Below are 16,398 nucleotides of genomic sequence, written 5' to 3'. Positions count from 1 at the left end.
TTCAGACCAATGTTTTTGAAGACCCTACAGTTGATTAAATGAACAATATTCTGAAAGCAGTTCACAACGGAGCAGGACAAAAATAATAATAACCATAATAATAGTAAAAATCAAGATAGTGTCATAACAAACACATGTATTTTGGCATGGCTGACATGTGGTTTCTGAATCCTTACAGTGAGAATGTCTCTCAAGGCTACAATGGAGTCTTCTTTTCTGGCTCCATTTTAACAGTCCTAAAAATAATGGATTTAGCAACAGTAGGTGCAATGCATAGGTGTGAACCATAGACATACCTATTAAAATAAATAGAAGATAGAAACGGTACACCCAATGAGTGAGTAACAGATTCAGTGGAAGAAGAATCCTATGAGGACAGAGCTCTAATTTTTTAAAAAATGAAGTAGAAGCTGCATTCAGAGCACTTGGGAGAAATAACTTACCAGAAACAGATGGCTTACCAATAGAGATGCTTCAGTCTACAGAGATAGACGGAATATTATATATTATAATATAATATAAACAATGGCCCACGTACTGGAAACACTCAATATGCATTCCAGTCCCCAGGAAAGGGAACCTCAAAGGGAATTACAGTAAGCACAGGACCATTGCTTTAATTTTCCATGCAAGCAAAGTGATGCTTAAAATTCTACCAAAAAAACCAAATACCTTTCCATATATAGAGTGAGAAATTCTAGATGTTCAAGCTAGGTTCATAAAAGGAAGATGCACTAAAGATCATATTGCAAACATATGTTGGATAATGGAGTGCAAAAAGAATTTTAAAAGAAAAGCAGCCGGTGCTTTATAGATTACAGCAAAGCCATTGTTTTAAGATATGCAGATGACACCATTTTATTAGCAAAAATAGCAAAGACCTGAATGATTACTGGGTAAAAAAATAAAGGAAGAAAATACAAAGGCACGTTTGAACAATAAGAAGATAAAAATAATGACCACAGATGGTTTATATAACTTTAAAGTAGATCATAAAGGCATTGAATAGTTCAAGATTTTCCATTCCTTGGCTCAGTCATTAATCAGAATGGAGACTGCAGTCAAGAAATCAGCAGAAGACTATCACTTGGAAGGACAGTTTATGAAGGATAAACATATATCACTGAATACTAAAGTTAGAATTGTCTGTACCGTTATATTTCCAATTTCTGTATATGGTTGTTAAAGCTGGACAGTAAAGAAAGCAGATAGGAAGATAATCAACTCCTTTGGAACGTGGTGCTGGAGAAAGAGTTCTGCGGATACTGTGGACTGCTAAAAAGACAAATAAATGTGTGCTAAAACAAATCAAGCATGATTATACTAGGAAATGATGACTAAATTGAGACTGCTGTACTTGGGCCATATCATGAGAAGACGTGCTTAGAAAATACAATAATGCTTGATAAGAAGCATGCCGGTGGGAAAAGAGAAAGAGAGCATTCCAGAAAGATAGACTCAGTCAACGGCTACCCTTAGTCTGTATGGCAGTTAATAATAGTGGCTATTGTAGGTGCCCCATTCATAGGGTTGCTCTAAGTTGAAGGCAACCTGGGATGTGTTAACAGCAACACAGAACTGTCCTCTATGCCATGGTAGGGGTTTTTCCAGGTTGCTCTAGGACTTTGTTTCAAAGCAAGCCATTCCTATCCTTGCTGATGTTGGCTCAGTCTTGTCATTGCTCACTCAGTAACCATTGTTTTGCTTCCAGCACTTTAGGACAGGGTTTGAGATGGCACACAAGATGTTTTGGGATCACGAAGTAGTATTTAGCTTAGTTACCCAGTTTGCTTGCCCATGGGATTTGTGTAAAGCTCTTGGAACACAGTGCCCCCATTAGCCACAGCTAATGCCACATTACTCAAGCTGTTGTAATGGATTTAATATCAGTCTGTATGTAATTCTGCAATAGGCCTGCTAAAAAGCCACCTACTCACCCCTCTTTTTTGTGTGTGAATCCTTTAGTATTCTAAATAGGCAGATTTCCACAGGGCAAGTCTGAGTTAATTGGGAGGCTAAAATTGTTTCTAGCTATTATAGCCTGATCATCTGACAGGTTTTTCTGTGGTTTGAATGGTTGAAAGGGGGAGGATTAAACCAGAGGATTATAATATCAGCTGCTTGCTTGGTTTCTTTTCTATGCCATATCCATATTCTGAGGCTATTGTTAGTAGGTGTGAAACCAGAATATTTTCTGCCACTTCTCAACTTTCATTTATCTATTTCCTAACATCCTATCTTACAGTTTTATTATACAAGATTTTTCATGAGTTTGCAATTTAGGGAGGGCTTTTATTTGAGGCAAGGAGTGGAGGATTAGTGTGTAGGAGAACTGAGTGGAGGCATGGCTTAGATGTGGTGCTAACTAGAAGCCTTAGTACCGGACCCTTTTGCATGAAGTACACTTCCCGGATTCTTTTTTCTCTCGAAATGTGAGGAAAGATTTGTTTTGAAACCGTTCGAAAAGCCCAGGCATTTTTGCAGTTGGCAGAAATCTTACTTGCTTTGAGTATGCATAACTCACCACCTTAATTTCATAACATCTTTTTCTTGAAGCTGTACAAACGGTTTTGCCTGCCAGGATCTCCACCTGAATCTATGGGCCGAGGAAGAGACTGGAACGTGGACCTGATCCCTAAATTCCTTATGGCTAATGGTGCGTGAATGAGCTTCTCCTTCTGACCAAGTAAACCTCTGCAGTTTCCTCTTTGCCTCCTAATGCCTCATTGTCTGGAATATATGTATGTCTCTCAGCACCTTTCCAGCAGCATTCCTCTATGTACTATTAACATGGGTGCCTGCATTATCCTTTTGGATAATGGGAACTTGGGATGCCCCCAGGATAGTTTCCCTGAAGGAATCTACTTCTTGAGGTCATGTGTGCATGGGGTTGTTTTAAAAGGGGCACTGTTCCCTTATGAAGTCTGTGCATGCAAAAAGAGTTATGTTAAGCTTCTATTAAACCCTGGTGACTCAGTAGTTAAATGTTAGTACTGCAACCACAACATTGTCAGTTTGATCCCAGAGGGCTCCAAGGTTGACTTCCATCCTTTCGTAGGTTGGTAAAATGAGGACCCAATTTGTTGGAAGCAGTTGATTTATATATTGTATACTGCTTGGAGAGTGCTGAATTCCCTATGAATTGGTGTAGAAATCTAAATGCTATTGCTATTGCTCTTTCAAAAGGGGTTCAGTACCTCTTGCTTGTTCTTTGTCGAGTTGCTCTGTTATGCTTCAGGCATCACCAAAGACCTTTTATCCTGGTCGAAAGGCTGCTTTGGTTCAGAATTTAACAGTACAGAGCTGAAGCTTGCCATTGGTCAGTGCCAGCCCTGCCAAGCTTGACCCTTAGCTGCTGTGATGGCTAATGATGCCTTCAGTGCACCATGACACTGGATGCCCCCATCCCACCTCAGTCGGCTCTAGCAGGTTAACCAAGTCTAACAAGCCACGTGTGGTTTGTTGCATAGGCAGAATTTATTTTGCTGAGTAAAAGCATGCTTGAACTGTATGTTGTACTCGGCATTTTAGCCCTCCAAGAGTTTTGAAAGTGTCATATTCAAAGTGCACTCGTTCCACACAGTAAATATTTCATCCCTAAATCTTCGATCATGGCTTCCCAGTCAACTTGAAATCATGACTTTCTAATTGGTAAATTTTAAAGAATTTATTACGTGAGTCTGTTTTAATGGTTTTTATAGTATTGTATTTTAACTGTTGTTTTTATGTGTTGTTGTTTTTTAATTGTGTTTTGTATTTTAAAATGTTGTCCGTACCCTGTCTCAAGCCTTGAGGAGAGACAGGAATGAAATGAAATTTATTATTAAGTGTCCCCCAAATGTCATCTAGAAGGCTGGGGACAACATTCTCCATGTTTCTGATACCTCCAAAGCCGTTTTAGACACGAGGGACTTTTTTTACAACAGTCATTTAAAATGGCCCATGAGAGGCAAAAATGCTCCCTCTGGGCCTTGGTAGCGGGGGCATTTTGGAGCAAAACATTCCACACACACCCCCCCAAATTTTCCCAGAAAAGCTTTCTCATTCTCCCTCCCTCTCCCAAACAAGAGAGCACAAAAATGGCCTTGAATATGCAGCCTGTGAGGTGTACTTTGCCCACCCCAGTATAATAGCACTGCTGTTGATGTTTGAGAGTACATGCCACTTTTAAGGTTTTCTTTTTAAAAAATGGGTTTGTAGCTTTGTAAGCAGTGGCCATACTTTGTTTGCAAGACCCACGTCAGGCAGTTTTGTCCTTGAGCAATAAATGCCTAGTTGACTGGTCATCCAAAGTCTTTTGCCTTCTGGTACACATGGGGACAACCAGCAGGATTCAGATGGTCATCACAAGTCTTCAGTGCAGCCCACCAAGTGGCAAAGCCACCTCCAGATTTTACTGCTGCCCCTGTTATGTTCCCACAAACCTGATGTTCAGACTGGAGAGCAAGATTCTCTTGGCAAGGATGATGTGCCACTTCCATGTGCTAGTTCTACAGGCCTGTCAGACAGATGAGTGGTGGACTTGTGGAGCGTACATTATCTTGAGAAGGCAGTGCATGGCAATGGTTCTTTATGTGAGAGGCTGTTTGCTCGGCTTTTCTATGTCATATGGGAAGAGAGCAAGGAGGGCCACAGCCCACCTCCCTGTGCCACCAGCAAGGGCAAAGAGAAACCCCCATGTATTCCAGTGAATCTCTACTCTCTCTTCTGCCAGAAACTTCCACATATCCTCAGGCTGATTCACTTTAAAACTCGTTTTGATTTCAGGCCAGCTGGTCAAGATGTTGATGTACACAGAAGTCACTCGCTACTTGGACTTCAAGGTGATTGAAGGAAGCTTTGTCTATAAGGGAGGAAAGATTTACAAAGTTCCTTCAACTGAGGCAGAAGCCCTGGCATCCAGTAAGTCCTTGCAGCTTTTTCTATGCCTATTAGATCTAATCTGTGTTTAAAGCATGCAACACTCTTGTAGGAGAGCATCCTTGCACTAATTGTGGTTTTGGACATGTGTGTCATCGTGTGGTCTTTAAAAGTGTCTCACTGAATCCGGAAGACTGACATTGGGTCCATACACTGATTCCACAATATTTGAGTCTGTCTGATTTCATCAGAATTTGTGTGGGTGGCTTTCAGAGCTAAACATATGAAATCCTGGCATCGGTGCAGTCTAGCTGAATTAATCGTAACGTGCCATGGCTTCGGAAGATGCCGGTGCCAGTTCAAACAGGGCAGCAGTTAGTAACTGCTTTTGCAAGATACGTTCAAAGGTCACTTTCTCTCCCAGCAGTGACTCATCTGATGTCCTTTGCCACCCCACTTATTTCTTTTTGTCACCATCTAATTTATAAGTCTAAAAAGTTTTTAGTCAAAAAAGCCAACCCAAAAACCTAGGTCAGCTTATCCATGGGTCAATATACCATACATACATGACTATAAGTTGGCCTCGTGTATAAGTCGAGGGCAGGTTTTGGAGCCAAAATCATGGACTTTGATATGACTCGTGGATAAGTCGAGAGTAAAACCTAGGGGCATGTAACAAAGGATGTAAAAGACAAAGCAAAGGGAAACAATGCCAAAGAACTTACAAAATTCAAACAGCTGTAACTGTGCTCATAGTAAAGGCTGAATGGATGGGAGAACAGAGCGGGGTCAGTGCTTCCGAGACATTAAATTCTGATGTTTCCTTTTTTGTATTAAGAGTTGAACTACAGTACTTACATTGACCCATGGATGTCGACTCAGTATTTTTGTATCAATTTTTGAATGTCTAGACTTATACACGAGTATATACGGCCAGTACAGTACTTTAACTCTTGACAAAAAAACGAACCTTCTCCAAGTAAAGTGGCAAAAGCCAAGAGTTTAGTCCATTCTGGGAGAACCCAAAAGAAGCACTGACCCCTCTACTCGTTCTGCTGTCACCCCACTTCTCTGGTTTCTCTAGCTGAAAAGCATCTCAAATGGCAGGATTAAGAAAGATGTCTGGATGGTCTGGGATAGCTGCTCCCAGTTCGTATGAATTAGTTTTGCTGCAAATCGGCTTGAGTCCATGCTGAGAGAAGGGCAGGATACAAATAAAAATTTAATAAGTAAAAATTTAAAATTTGAACAACTGAAGTAGTTCAGGCAAGTGGTATTCTGCCATATGACCTTTTTGGTGAGGTAAGACTTGTCTCAAACCGTTCTAATCTGTTTTCTCAGTAAGATATTATCTTTAATTGGACAAAGAGTTGTTATCATGGGGTTCCCTGATAAGAATGTTGGTGGCTCAAGGGACAGGCAGGCAGAGCATCCCTCAAGGAAGCAAGCCAGTGTTTCATACTTGGACCAGATGTGGAGACCAAATTGGACTGAATTGTAATGAGAGAGAGAAAAGGGGAAAGTGAAAAATGGTGCAGGCAATGACCTACATGGGTGCTATTTGACAGGTTTGGAATTTGAGGTGATACGAAGCCCTGGTGGCACAGTGGTTAAATGCCGGTACCGCAACCACCCACTCACAGCCACAAAGTTGTGAGTTCAATTCCAGCCAAGGGCTCCAGGGTCAACTCAGCCTGGCATCCTTCCAAGGTTGCTAAAATGAGTATCCAGCTTGTTGGGAGCAAATAGTTTACACTTTGTAAACCGCTTAGAGACTGCTTAGTTCAGTATGAAGCGGTATAGAAATGGAGCTGCTATTAATTTTTATCTTAGAATCATAGAGTTGGAAGAGACCCCAAAAAGGGCCACCCACTTCAACCCCATTCTGCCATGCGGGAACTCTCAGTGAAAGCATCCCGTTGACAGATGGCCATCCAGCCTCTGTTTAAAAAACCCCAAAGAAGGAAATTCCACCACCCTCAAAAGGAGTGTTTTCCACTGTTGAACAGCTCTTACTGCCAGGAAGTTCTTCCTCATGTTGAGGTGAACTGAGCTAAGTCTGTTCTGAGGTGTGGTCATCATAAAATTGAACTGATGGAGGATTAAGGCTTGGCAAGCATAGTTCTGAATAGTTCTTTCCATTGCAGATAACAGTTTGTTATAAATTTGGAACTAAGTCTTAATGGCTAGGATTTGTTCTGTAGAAAAACAGTTGTTGTTTTTTTCCAAAAAATCTGCCACAGTTTGGTGTGGCTGCTTTTTCAGTGTGTGTGTTACAGGGATTATTAGGTAGGCCATGTCAGATTGGGACATCTGAATAAATTCTTTTCTTGTAAGAATGTCAGAACCTGTTGGGGAGACCAAGCTCATCTAGTCCATGTAAGTAAATACGCAACAAACCTAGACATTTAATCATATAAATTATTATTATTTTGAAGCCAGAGTCAGTACATTTCTACCAACTCAGCTCTGCCTAAAATTGCTTCTAGCTCTTAACACCACAGCCCTGGCTGCAATACATTTAAAAGACAACAACCGCCACCTTGCTTTGTTTCATATGTTTCTAAAAACAGTGCTTTGGAGGCTACTGATTTAAGGTTTGATAACTTTTCCCACTCCCAGATTGGTGCTCCAACTGGAATCTTTCTGGCTCTGTAAAGAGATGTCAAAAATGCCTGCTCTGATCTCACCTTTCCCTGGCTTTGTAGGTCTGATGGGCTTGTTTGAGAAAAGGCGCTTCAGGAAATTCTTGGTGTACGTCGCCAATTTTGACGAGAACGATTCCCGCACTTTTGAAGGTGTCGATCCCAAGAAGAACACCATGCGTGACGTGTACAAAAAGTTTGACTTGGGCCAAGATGTCATAGATTTCACAGGCCATGCCCTTGCACTGTACAGAACCGATGAGTAAGTGGCTGTCCTTTCCAGTGTTCAGAAGAGCCCCCTGCTATTTTGCTGAGACCGCTGGGAAATTAAGAAATCAGAACTCCTGTCCCAGAGGTGGGAGGCCTCTTACTAGCAAAACTCTGTCCTTAAGGCCACCTGGTGATTGCCATCGGGTTAAATCGGGCCTATAAACATCCAGATGTTTTGAGCAGCACAGATTTGCTTGCTTTGTGGAGAAGCCCCAATCCTAATCCTGTGATTGCTGCTGAAATCTTAGGAACACATAGAAAAGATGAGGGAATGTCTTCTCATCTCAAATGCTGTATATAACACAGATTACATTGTCCTAGTTTAATTTAGAAAATTGAGTTAGTGAGCAAGGTTTAAGGGAAGCACCCTAGAAGTGTGGGAGAGGCACTCTGTAATGCTGCTCCTTCCATCTTTTTGTTTATCTGAACTCTCTCCTTGTCTCAGCTACCTAGACCAGCCTTGCCAAGAAACAATCAACAGGATTAAACTGTACAGCGAGTCTCTAGCTAGATATGGCAAAAGCCCCTACCTGTATCCTCTTTATGGCCTGGGAGAGCTGCCCCAGGGATTTGCAAGGTAAGATCTTCTTTTTGCTAGCACTTCTAATGTTTTTGGGTGATTTCATGTTTCTTAACATGAACCTACTGTGCCTTCCGCTGAGGCTGAGAGTGTCTCACCCAAGATCACCCAACAGGTTTTCATGGGCAAGCGAAGACTCTGGTCTCCCAGAGTCTAATCCAGCACTCAAACAGCTACACTATGATGGTTTGGCTGTGCTGCTATATGATTATTTATGCTCTTTGCTGTAGACTTCGGGCGCTTCCCTTTTAGTTCTGCTTTAAATTTGGGTAGGCTTTCCTTGTTTGTGTCTCTGAAACATCACATCCTTCTGGCTGAAAGATTGCATAGTGCATAGAGGAGGGTAGGTAGGCTTTTAGATTTTCTTTGGGCCTGTGCAGGTTCTCCCTGTGAGAAACAAATAGCCTTCCTTATATGTAAATCAACAACAGCAATAATAACAGTTGTTAACAGTTGTGATGAGCACACAGCCAGCTTGCTTACAAGGGGAGGAAATGGGAAGCTGTTAGTCCTCAGTAGAGTCACCTTGAACATAGAGAAAGCACAGTCCAGCTTGAAATGAAGTCTATGACTGTTTCACATAGAAAAATAAGGCATTGTATAGCTTCTGAATTTGTCCCTCCCTGCCCTCACCCCACCTCATGCAGCAGAGTTTCATGCAAGTAAAGACATAACTTGACTTCCATTTTCATTGGCAAACCCAAGCCAACATTTTGTTTGTAACACATGCGTTAAGTCCACATTATTCCTGTGTCTGCTTTTTTTTAAAAATTGCCAAGCTTGCTACTCCCTCCCATCTCTTGCAACAGGCAGCATCTGTCCCCTGAACTCCATTTTGCTGCAATAGCTGGCCTGAACAGTCACTCCGTGGCTGGTGGAGAATGCAGGGGATTGAGAAGCATTTAGCTATGCTTGGCAGACTGATGGCATCATCCACCTGAGCCCAGTAAATCGGAGGAGAAGGGGTTGTCAGGCTGCATCTGGGAATAGCCAGAGGCTTCTCTGATCCCCCAATGCTTGTTGAAGGGAGGCTACATTAGCACCACAATGAATTCTGAGGGTGGGGAGTGGGCGTTAAAGTGGAATTTCACCTGTGGAATTATTACATTACATTAGCCAGTGCAGGATCTCAGCCAGTAAGAGAGATCAACTCTTATCCTTATTGCTGAAGCAAATCCTTTCAGTTCCTAAAGTAGCCTGGAAAAGGCTTCCTCCAGCACTCTCTATGTTGAGCTTTTTCCATTTCACAGAGGCTATTCACACTGTAACAGTTGGGTTGAACTCAAGCAGTAGCCCCTCAGTTAACTCCTTTTACTCGGCTTTGGCATGGTCCAGGTTTATGCCCAATGGAAGCTACCCTTTATTTGCATCAATTCTGGACGTTTGTATTGCCATAGAGGGAAAAGTTCAATCCTTGGATATACTGTAGCAATCATGGCTGGAAGAAATGGAGGTGGTGATGCCAAATTAGATGTTACATAGGTTAGTGGTATTGTTGGTATGGACTAGTGGCACACGTGATCACCCTGCTTTTACCACTCCTTGACAGGTTAAGTGCCATCTATGGCGGCACCTACATGCTGAACAAACCAATTGAAGAGATTGTCATAGAAAATGGCAAAGTGGTTGGCGTGAAATCAGAAGGAGAGGTACAGTAATGCAACCTTTAACTTCTGCCCTGCTCAGAAGTGCTTTCTGTTAACCTGCTTCTGAGGAGGGATCTGAAAGCCACAAAAGTTGATACACTTCTGTGTTCTTCCAGGGATAAGCTGAGTGCAACACAGTGCTTTGTTAGGGTTTCTTATATGGTGGCAACAACAGCTTGAAACTATCTCTCTCTTCTCTGAACGCCTCTGATGAAAATAGCCCCACTATTCTCTGTAACAGCTCTATATTCAGAAATTGAGCTTTAGCCTACAGAGAGCTTAAGCCACAGAGAATCTGTTTGGTGTTAACGTACTACCTAAACAAGTTCAAATCTTCAGGGTGAGACAAATGCACCCCAGAGTACTAAAGGAACTTGCTGATGTACTCTTTGAACCTCTTGCTATCATTTCTGAGAAATCTTGGCAAATAAATGAGATGCCCAAGGACGGGAGAAAGGCAAACGTTGTCCATCTGTTCAAAAAAGGCATAAAAGAAGATCCAGGATGCCTAATCTTAATACCTGTGTTCAGGTCTGGGTGCCTCATTTTAAGAAGGATATAGACAAGTTTGAGGCAGTTCAGAGAAGGGCAGCAAGGATGATAAGAACAAAATGTATGAGGAACAGTTGAAAGAATTGGACATGTTCAGCCTGGTGAGAAGACTGAGAGGTGACACAGTTGCTCTCTTCTAATACCTCAAGGGCTGTCACAGAGAGATGGAGGCAGGCCTGTTCTCTGCTGTTTCAGAGGGTAATACCATGGTCACTCTCTCACCTCTCCCTCAACTGCACAGATGCACTGGGGGAGCTATACAGTGTGGGTCGGGCATTTGTTTCTTTACTTCTGGTGATACACATGTAAATGTTAAAAACTGGAGTAACAAATTGAGATGCTAAGGATAATAATGATGATAGAAGAGCAGTCTGAGTAAAATGTGTGAGAGGAATTCCAAAGGGGGTGGGAATGGCTACATGGCCCACTTGCTTGCTCTGCCCACTTTCCCTGTTCTTACACTGATTAGTATTGAATCCTAATTCCTGAGTTAGAAAGCCTTTAGTTCTCAAAATTGCTCTCTTTTTCCTTGCAGATTGCCCACTGCAAGCAGCTCATCTGCGACCCCAGCTATGTCCCAGACAGAGTCAAAAAGGCCGGTAAAGTGATCCGGGTCATCTGTATCTTGAGCCACCCAATCAAGAATACAAACGATGCCAACTCATGCCAGATCATCATTCCTCAGAACCAGGTTAACAGGAAATCAGGTAAGTTAGAAGAGCAGTCAGCTCTTCTGGGTGCATTTCACACCCAAAACCTCTTCTCACCAGGACTCTTGCCAGTGCCCCCCCCCCCCCCCCCAAAATAGATGAGTGGTCCACGATAACTCCAGCCTTGTAAACTGGGAATTTTGTATTTTGCAAACCTGTTTCTGATGATAATGTTCAATTTTGACTGATGACATATAAACTGGCTTCCGGGTTTGGGGGGGGGGGGTTGCATATATCCATCTTGCATATGCATTGCCCAAGGTAGCCTATAACTGCTGGAAATATAGCTACTACAAGAGTCAAGGTTACCACTTTGCCTTTTATCAGTTTGTGCCATTTGCACAGGGAATAGGTGGTTTTGCCAAAGATGCTAGGAGAAATTGGCTCCTTGCTGCTGTTTCCTTAGTGCAGTGGTGGACAGCTGTAGGAGGCCAAGGGGCTTCACCCTCACCTAAAGAAAAATGTAAATTATTTTGTTCCCAGACACCCTCTTGGGATGCGAAAGGCATTATTGCCACATCTTTTCAGATTGTTTCTTGTTGCTGTGTGCCTTCCGACTTAGGCGACCCTGTGGCAAACCTATCTTGGGATTTTCTTGGCAAGATTTGTTCAGAGTGTGCTTGCCTTTGCTTCTCTCTGAGGATGAGAGAGTGTGCTTTGCTAAAGGTCAACTAATGAGTTTCCATCGCTGAGCAGCATCTCCAGAGCCATAGTCCAATGCTCAGGTCATGACGCCATGCTTGCTCTGTCTTTTTGGGTCTAAAATGGGCTGTGGGGGCCGGAAGCATAACAAAAATGCCCCCACATCCCCTAAACGGCATTTGGGAGCCAAAAAAAAAATTTTTTTTTTTAAATAAATACTTTCACTCCCCTAAGAGCCACAAAAATGGGCACAAGGCCCATGGGCCACACTTTGCCTTAGGGCAGTAGTCCACAAACTGCTCTTTAAGGGATTGTGGACTCCCAGAATCCCAGACTATTGGCCAACATGGCTGAGGCTTCTGGGAGCTGAAGTTCAAAACCTCTTAAAGGGCACAGTTTGGGGACCACTGTGAGTTTTCTGCCTAAGCTGTGCTAAGCCATAAATTTATGATTCCAGAGGATGCTTTGAAGATGTCCTTTGAGTGATAGCAGTGATTTCTCTTGCTGTTTGTGGATGGCATTTCAACTAGTAGAACATAGTGGCAAATGAAGTTTTCCATTTGTGGATGAAATCCCTAATACTGAATGCCTCGGAACAGTCTAGACCAGTCAGGAGGGCTTTACATGGGCTCAGCTTCCCATCCTGCTACCTGCTTCATGGTTTTTGCTAAGGTTCAAAAGCAGCAGTGGATCCCCCCTAGGTAGAACAAAGCTCCTAAGCTGTGAGTTTGCTGCCTCCATCTATCACTTGAGCCAGGACTATTTAGTAGAGCAGTGGCTCCCAAACTTTGGTCCCCCAGGTGTTTTGGACTTCAATTCCCAGCAGTCAGGAATTCTAGGAGCTGAAGTCCAAAACATCTGGAGGACTGTTGCTTGGGAATCACTGTAGTAGAGCACACCTAGCACCACCGTCTACTCCTGCTCAGATCTAAGTTTCAGTCTGTGAACTGGAGCCAGGAAGGGGGATGGTCTGCTGATGTCAGATGCTAACTCTCACCTCCTTTCTCTTTCAGACATCTACGTCTGCATGATCTCCTCTGCGCACAACGTGGCTGCACAAGGGAAGTACATTGCCATTGTGAGCACCACTGTGGAGACCAGCGAGCCAGAGAAGGAAATCAAACCCGCCCTGGAGCTCCTTGAGCCCATTGAGCAGAAGTAAGTCCCCTTGGAGGAACTGCCATGTTCAACCCCTGTGGTCCTGTCATCTGAACTCCCACCATACTAGAGGCAGGACGTTGTACGGTACGACACCCCCCCACCCCCCAAAAAAGCTATGCAGGATCCATTCCCAGGCTTACTGCGGATAGTAAAAATCATGGATAATAATGAACCCTATATTTCTGGTGGAAGTTGACCATAGTCACACTGAAGGATCTCCAGATGTCTAGAGAGGCCAGGTTTTTTTTGTACACAGGTAAGTGAAATCGCAGGTACTGGTCCCACAGATATGGGACTCACACTGTACTCTGGGGGAAAGTCCCTGGCTAAGGAAGGGCCATCCACATGTGTGCCATGATGGAGACACTGATCTCAGTAGGTAGCTGAACATCTGCATCCAAGGCAATGTAATAATAATAATAATAGATTTTATCTATATCCCGCCTTTCCAGAAGGATCAAGGCGGTGACATAACACATACATAAGTAAAACTACATATCTCCTTATCCCTTACTTTAAAACTAAAATACCAACACTATAAGTACAAATTAAAATCAATTTAAAATAGGCAAGATTGGGGAGAGACATTTGGGCAAACGAAGGACAATCTACATCAGTGTAATGGGAAGGTCAGTCCGGAAAGGCCTGCCAGAAGAGCTCTGTCTTGATAATGATGGATCTCCTCCGGCAGGCCATTCCATAATTTAGGAGCAGCTGACAAAAAGGTCCTCTGGGTAACCAGTTGGTCCTGTGGATCATGTTGAACTACAACTATCATTTGTGATGCCCTGTGATGGCCAGGGCTTATGGGAGCTGTAGTACACAAAGGCATCTGAAGAAGACCTGTTTCTTGGCAATAAATTTTCAAAAGTATTATTGTTATTATTATTATTATTAATTAAACTACCATTACTATTTCCCAATTTTTCCCTTAAAACTGAAGCTGCAGGTGGCTTATTGTTTGAAAAAGAAGTACTACAGCTAAAAACATAAAAATTGAACATTAAAATGGTTTTTGGTAACCATGCATATTGCAAATAGAAATGATGGCTGATAAACATGACAATTCCAAGCACTACTGGTTACCAGTCAGTTTCTGGGCCCAGTACATGTGCTAAAATCTTACTGGTGTATCGCCTCTGAAACCAATGTTCTCTTTTTTCCCTAGATTTGTTAGCGTCAGTGACCTGTTTTCACCAACTGACCTGGGCAGAGAGAGCCAGGTTTGTATGAAGCGGGCAGCATGTGAGGGATTCCTTTGGGGTGGACAAGGAGGGTGAGATTTGGAGAGTAACGTTCCTCGGCTTTTTCCCTTTTCCAGATTTTCATTTCCCGCACCTACGATGCGACTACCCACTTTGAGACGACATGCGATGACATCAAAGATATTTACAAGCGGATGATGGGATCAGATTTCGATTTTGAAGAGATGAAGAGGAAGAAGAACGACATCTATGGGGAGGAGGAGCAGCAGTAGTGGTGGTGCTTTTGGGTCTTAAGTTAGATTTCCGCGGGCTGGTGCTGGTGCGTCTGCCCAGAGGAACTTAAGCGAGCACCGTACAAAAAGTTCAATATTGTAAGGCCTGCTTTTTGTAATCATATCTCTTGAGATTGAAAGAGTCCTGCACTGGTTAAAAAAACGCTCCTCTCCCCTCTTTGGATATAATCATGTGTTAATTCTTCTTTAAACAAGGTTGCTGTGTCAAAAAATTGGCCGATACTGACACTCTTTTGACTTTTTAACTGTTGCTAAACTTTGACTTTGAGGAGAAGCAGATGTTGAAACTGCTTTCGCTGATCTAGATTTTGAGGGCCAAAGCCAAAACAAAGTAAAAAAATCCAACTCCTGTTAACCTGAGTCCCCCATGTCTGAAACCTCGCAGCCCTCTCTTGGTCTGCGCTTCAGCAAAAGCAACAGGTGGCCTTCTCAAAGGTTATTTTTGGGTCTTTAAACCATGGACCCCCCCCCTCCCTGTGGGGAAAGATCCATCCCAAGCTGCCTCTTCCCATCCAGTCTTAACTTCATGGCAAGCTGCATCATGGCCAAAGTCCACAGCAACCGCGCAGCCACGCAGCAGGGTTTCAGCCCAGAGCTCTCCTCCATCTCCTCTTCCCTCCCCTCCCTCCTAAAAGCTTCTCAACTCAAAAAAGCTTCTCAAACCGTTTACATCTGTTGGGACACAACTGTGCCGCAAGGCGTTTTTGTGTTTTAAAAGCGATACTAATAATAAAAAGATACTTGGTGGAAGAATGAAACTCCAAAGCAGGCAAGGCGTGTGTATACTGTATGTGTGTGTACGCAAGTTATCTCCTCCTCCTCAACTCCCTTCTATTCTGTACCCCGTGTGGCTTCTCAGGGGGACCAGACTGCACTGCAGTATTGATTTGACGGAGCCTGGGTTGGGGGAATGGCTCCAAATGACTTCTGTACTGCCAAGTAAAGCCAATGTCTCAAAACCACTTTTGTGATGCTGTGGTCTGATTCACTTGTGGTCCACCCCCCACTCTTACAACGCTTGCCATGGGAGGCATCCGTTGGCCACAGTAGACATTTACTCCAAGGTTTCAAGAGGATTCTCTTGAGCAGTCTGGAGTTAGGGAAGGCAAGGCTGGCACAGAATAGGGATCCTGTAGACAGGCCTATGGCCCGGGAGTCGCGATGTGGAATGATTTAGAGGCTTCTCTGCTACTCAGCCTTCTTCTGAGGAGAAAGCCAGGCAGCAGAGGAGGAGGAGGATGGGCAAATGCTTGACAAGCAGGGCTCCTCCATCATCCAGCTTTTTCCCGCGGAGGAGGCCAGGTGGCAGCGGCGGAGAATGGGCAAATACTTGCCCTACAAGGCTCCTCCATTGCTTGGCTTTCTCCTGAGGAGAAGGCCAGGTGGAGGGTGAGGATGAGTGAACACACTCAGTGCTCCTGCACTGCTCAGCTTTCTTGAGGAAAGCACCTGCAGAGGAGCCAGAATATTTGTTAATATTAATCAATTAAATAATTAATATTTAATTAAAACCTATATGCGGCCCAAAGAAGTTAACCTATTTTAATTTTGGCCCCTTCTTACTGCCAAGTGCGGGTCTGCTGTAGACCCTTTGAGACTGACTGAAAAAAGAGGTTGGTAGTATGAGCTTTCTTAGACTTCATCCTTGTTGTTGTTATGTGCCTTCAAGTTGCTTCTGGCTTAACGGCAACTCTTAAGGTGAACCTATCATGGGGTTTTCTGAGGCAGAGAGTCACCCAGTGGGTTTCCATAGCTGAGTGGGGATTTCATCCCTAGTCTCCAAAATCTTCCTCAGATGCATCTGAGGAAGTAGACTTAAGTCTATGAAAGCTCA

At 43.3% G+C, this 16,398-nt stretch overlaps 1 protein-coding gene across 1 annotated transcript in view; it reads left to right on the top strand.

Annotated features, from left to right (window-relative positions):
- Positions 1 to 15,526, top strand: part of GDI2 (GDP dissociation inhibitor 2) — a 33,236-nt gene extending 17,710 nt beyond the window's left edge. The window contains exons 3-11 of the mRNA XM_042468467.1: positions 2,557 to 2,656; positions 4,768 to 4,902; positions 7,569 to 7,767; positions 8,221 to 8,352; positions 9,905 to 10,004; positions 11,089 to 11,260; positions 12,919 to 13,063; positions 14,235 to 14,289; positions 14,388 to 15,526. Of these exons, the coding sequence (XP_042324401.1) occupies positions 2,557 to 2,656; positions 4,768 to 4,902; positions 7,569 to 7,767; positions 8,221 to 8,352; positions 9,905 to 10,004; positions 11,089 to 11,260; positions 12,919 to 13,063; positions 14,235 to 14,289; positions 14,388 to 14,543 (1,194 nt within the window). The 3' untranslated portion in view covers positions 14,544 to 15,526. The remainder of the gene's footprint in view (positions 1 to 2,556; positions 2,657 to 4,767; positions 4,903 to 7,568; positions 7,768 to 8,220; positions 8,353 to 9,904; positions 10,005 to 11,088; positions 11,261 to 12,918; positions 13,064 to 14,234; positions 14,290 to 14,387) is intronic.
- The last annotated feature ends 872 nt before the right edge of the window (positions 15,527 to 16,398 follow it).

Source organism: Sceloporus undulatus, chromosome 5, assembly GCF_019175285.1.
Source record: "Sceloporus undulatus isolate JIND9_A2432 ecotype Alabama chromosome 5, SceUnd_v1.1, whole genome shotgun sequence".
Taxonomy (NCBI): Eukaryota; Metazoa; Chordata; class Lepidosauria; order Squamata; family Phrynosomatidae; genus Sceloporus; species Sceloporus undulatus.
The sequence above is the reverse complement of the archived record's forward strand: the minus strand, read 5'-3'. Positions and strand labels throughout refer to the sequence as shown.